This window comes from Abramis brama, assembly GCF_963993115.1.
Source record: "Abramis brama genome assembly, chromosome: 11".
Classification (NCBI taxonomy): domain Eukaryota; kingdom Metazoa; phylum Chordata; class Actinopteri; order Cypriniformes; family Leuciscidae; genus Abramis; species Abramis brama.
The window spans coordinates 14,718,727-14,723,571 of NC_139973.1; the positions used below are offsets into that span (position 1 = coordinate 14,718,727).

The window sequence follows — 4,845 nt, forward strand, 5'->3', positions numbered from 1 at the left end:
CTTGCACTTCACTCTTACCCCATGGACAAATTGCAGAAGAAGTACAAGCACCTTGTTGGCCTTCCAATACAGTCATTCGAGCAGGTTCAGCCCTTGCTGCTCATTGGAGCTGACCACCCTCACTTAATTACACCAATCAAGCCAGTAAGGTTAGGACCCCCTGGAGGACCTGCAGCTCTTAAGACACGTTTAGGATGGACATTGCAGGGTCCCACTAGACTTGTCGAGCAGTCCATTCACCCGCAGCAGTGTTTGTTGACCTCCACCATTCCCCAAATGGCAGAGCTCTTCAGGAATGTCGAGAAACTGTGGCAAGTTGACGTACTTCCCTTCAGGAACGAAAAGGAGGTCACCAGGTCTCGACAAGACCAATATGCTGTTAACATGCTTGAATCGAAGACTACCCGAGTTGAGGTGGACGGAGTCTTACGTTATGCCACCCCTCTGCTTAGGCGTAAAGATATGCCGCAGTTCCAAGCCTCAAAGGAAATGGTAATCCCCAGCCTCCGGAACACTGAACGGTGCCTCGCTAAACACCCAGATCGAGCCAAGGCGTACAGTGCTGAAATTCAGAAACTGACCCAGGCAGGAACTGTCAAGAAGTTGAGTTCCCATGAATTGACACAGTCAGGGGAATCATGGTATATCCCACATCACATGGTGACCCACAACAATAAGAACCGAATTGTGTTCAATTGTTCTTATCAGTGCCGAGGTCTGAACCTAAACGAGTGGCTGTTACCTGGTCCCACCTTAGGACCTTCACTTTTAGGAGTGCTGTTGCGGTTCCGGGAACACACCGTAGCCATAAGTGGTGATGTGAAAGCCATGTTCCACCAGGTCCGCCTGCTCCCTGAAGATCGTCCCCTTCTGAGATTTGTCTGGCGGGACATGGAAGTAGACCGAAGTCCATCAGTGTTTGAGTGGCAAGTCCTGCCCTTCGGTACCACGTGTAGCCCGTGCTGTGCCACCTATGCCATGCAGCACCACGTTATCAGTCATAGCCAGCCAGAGGATGATGTGAGGTTTTCTATTGAGAGATGCTTTTACGTTGATAATTGTCTGCAGAGCCTCTCCTCCCCTGACCAAGCCCGAACACTGGTAGATAAGCTAAGGGAGCTTCTAGCCTCTGGTGGATTTGAACTCCGCCAATGGGCCAGCAATAAGCCAGAGGTCATCAGCCATCTACCTAAAGAAGCCCGATCAGACAGTCTAGAACTTTGGTTTGCTCACGACCGAACAGATAATCCTGAATCCGCTCTGGGTCTCAGCTGGCATTGTTCCACAGACACACTGAGGTACAAACATCGACCAGTGAATTATGATGCTCCTACCATGCGGAACATCTACAAGGTTTTAGCCAGTCAGTATGACCCCCTCGGGTTTATTCTGCCGTATACCACTCGTGCCAAAATACTAGTGAGACAGCTTTGGGACAAACACAGGGACTGGGACGATCCCCTACTGCCCCATGATTTGCTGCAAGCTTGGAGAGACTGGGAGGGAGAGTTACAAGTCCTGCCAAGAATCTCCTTTCCCCGAGCATATGTACCTCCTGCCATGGATGAGAGAAACATCACTCATGAGATACATGTGTTTTGCGATGCTTCGGAGCAAGCATATGGAGCTGTCGCTTACCTGAGGGCAGTAGACAGTCAAAATCAGCCTCATCTCTCCTTTGTTGTGGCCCGTTCAAGGATTGCACCTAAACGACTGCATTCAATGCCCAGATTGGAGCTTTGTGCTGCTCTCACAGGAGCTCAACTCAGTAGGTTGATGGAGCAAGAACTTACCCTGCCAATAAGCCAGATTACCCTCTGGACCGATTCAACTACGGTCTTATCCTGGTTACAATCTGAGTCGTGCCGGTTTAAGGTATTTGTTGGCACCCGAGTGGCGGAAATACAGGAGCTCACCGATCGACATTCATGGCGATATGTTGACTCTGTGAATAATCCTGCGGATGATCTCACTAGAGGTAAGAAGCTAGAGGAGCTGGTTAAGCCTAACCGTTGGAGCCATGGACCACCATTTCTCCTCCAAAGCCCAGATAAATGGCCAACCCTGCCAGCAACAGTAGTTGAGGAGTGCCATTCAGAAATTCGCAAGTCTGTATTCTGTGGAGTCGCGACCATACCTGATGAAGAGCAGCACATACCCAATGTGCATCAGTACACCACTTGGAAGGAACTGTTAGAGGCCACAGTGCAGACGCTTCACGGGGCGGCAGGTCAGAGTGGGAACCCTAATGCTGACAACTACCGTACAGCTGAGATTCTTATCCTGAGAGGGGCACAACTGGATAGCTTTGCAGAGGAGTTCAGACTACTGCAAAATGGGAAACCAGTCCAACGAAGTAGCCGTTTACTTTCCCTGTCTCCAGAGCTGGACGAAACAGATGGTCTCATTAAGGTCGGGGGCAGATTGCGGCAATCTGAAGACTTAGACCTGGCTGCTATGCATCCTATCATCTTGGATCATTGCCATCCCACCACTAAGCTTCTGATTCAAGACTATGATACCCGGCTTTGCCACCCTGGCCCTGAGAGAGTGTTTGCAGAGATCCGTCGTAAGTTTTGGATCTTACGAGGTCGAGAGGCAGTTCGACGGTATCAACATACTTGCACAGAGTGTCGTAGATGGAAAGCAAGCCCTCAAGTTCCTAAGATGTCAGACCTACCTGTAGCACGCCTACGCCTGTATAAGCCAGCATTCTACTCGACAGGCATGGATTGCTTTGGGCCCTTTATAGTGAAGGTGGGTAGGAGAACTGAGAAGAGGTGGGGAATTATCTTCAAGTGCCTTACAACAAGGTGTGTACATCTAGAGATCCTTACCAATCTGGATACTGACTCCTTTTTGATGGCCTTGAGGAGGTTCATCGCCAGGCGAGGAACACCAGCCGAGTTGTTCTCTGACCAGGGAACAAACTTCCGTGGAGGAGAAAGAGAGATGCGGGAGGCCCTTGCAGAATTATCCCCAGAACTCAGACTCCAGCTTGCCAAACACAAGATAAAGTTTCACTTTAACCCACCTGGTGCACCCCACTTCGGCGGAGCTTGGGAGAGGGAAATCCGCTCAGTGAAAACTGCACTGTACCGAGTGGTAGGCAGTCAAGCTGTTACAGAGGAAGTGCTACATACTGTTCTCCTGGAAGTGGAAGGCATGTTGAATGCTAAACCATTGGGATATGTGTCCTCCAACCCTAAGGACCTTGATCCGGTGACACCCAATGTTCTGCTGATGGGGCGGCGGGACGGGTCCCTGCCCCAAGTTGTCTATCCTAAATCTGAGCTTCTGAGCAGACGCCGCTGGAGGCATTCCCAAATTCTGGCTGACCAGTTTTGGTCTAGTTTCATTAAGAACTATCTCCCGAACCTGCAAACCCGCCAGAAATGGAATGCCAACCCTACGGAAATGACCCTAGGATCAGTGGTACTGATGATGGACCCTCAACTGCCCAGAGCATGTTGGCCGGTTGGTCTTGTCACCAAAGTTTACCCAAGTGCAGATGGACACATAAGGACAGTGGATGTAAGGATAAACAACAGAACTTACACTAGACCTGTAGCCAGATTGATAGTTCTACCAGAGGTTCCAGATGAAGATGATAACTAAGCCCTTATGCCTGTTCCCGGATACTGGACTGATCACCTATTCAGAAACAAATGTGCTGCACACATTTGGGGGCGGCTGTAAGAAAGGTCACGCAGATGACTGTATAGTCGTGTATGCGCACCTCTGACGCATATTGATGTGCTCTAACGCACCCTTGAGCGCACGCAATGAGTAGCGCTCTGCTTCTGCGCAGATTCACGGACGATTCTGAAGCAGATGTGTGACAGGACGACGCGGCTGAGATTATTCCCCATTTGGAGAGTGTTTAGATAATATTGTGTGCGTCACTGCTGAATAGTAAGTGTTTTTGTCTTCATCTGCTATTTAGTGATTAAGATAATCGTGTTTGTGTGTTATATTTTGATATTTATCACTAATGTCTGACTGACGCGATGCTAGTTATGGTACTAATCACCTCGTTTATTGTCATTACTCTCCATGTATATTTACGTTATGCATTCAGTGCAGATATTATTAATCTATATTGTGGATTATATTGTTTTATACTTTGAATCCTTTAAGTAGTTATTTACAATATTATCCGTAACATGTTTTACTGCTACTCACGTTTCTGTACACGTGACACCACCTAGCGGCGGTTCGTATGCATCTGACTGTTAATGGTAATTGCATCGGTTACTGTTTTAGTATTGAATGTATGAATAGTTAATTCATATGCTGTTATTCATATGTTATTTGTTTCCATTTAGAACCACACATACACTCATCTAAATGCAGAATGGAAGACTGTATGCCCATGTCTACTGCAACAATTCATTAAACACCATTCATTCAGATCTTGGTCTGGTTTATGTGTTCTGACCGACACCCGAGAGTGATTACCACACTAAAGTAGTTCCAGCAATAGTATAAAATACAGTCCTTATAAGTCTCCCCAACAGCCTCCTACTGTAAAACAGCGAAAACACGGAAAGCGTCCTGTCCTGTGCTGGTTCATCGTGGTTGTTTCTCTGTGTATGTTACCCTGTTAAGTGGTCCAGTTTTGCACTCTCTTGTCTCGCCTGCGTGCTTTACCCCAGCCCTGTTTTCCCAGTTTTGTCAGTGTTTTCCCCTACAGGGTGGTTTTGTTGATTTTTGTTTAATTTTTCTATTAAATAAAGCCGTGTATATACTCCGCATTTTGAATCCTCACTCTCTCTGCACCGGCACCAAACACTTACACTCTCAGAATATATATATTTTTCCAGTTACTGTATGTTTGAATGA

General features: G+C 47.6%; 1 protein-coding gene across 1 annotated transcript; it reads left to right on the forward strand.

The window, feature by feature from the left end:
- The first annotated feature begins 1,224 nt into the window (after positions 1–1,224).
- LOC311091664 (uncharacterized protein) lies at positions 1,225–4,507 on the forward strand. The gene is made up of 2 exons (XM_084127656.1): positions 1,225–3,915; positions 4,329–4,507. The coding sequence occupies exon 1, from the start codon at positions 1,336–1,338 to the stop codon at positions 3,616–3,618; it is 2,283 nt and encodes a 760-aa protein (XP_083983782.1). The 5' UTR covers positions 1,225–1,335; the 3' UTR covers positions 3,619–3,915; positions 4,329–4,507.
- The last annotated feature ends 338 nt before the right edge of the window (positions 4,508–4,845 follow it).

Excerpts from the sequence above, each read along its gene's own strand:
- LOC311091664 (XM_084127656.1), top strand. The coding sequence starts at position 1,336 with ATGCGGAACATCTACAAGGTTTTAGCCAGTCAGTATGACCCCCTCGGG.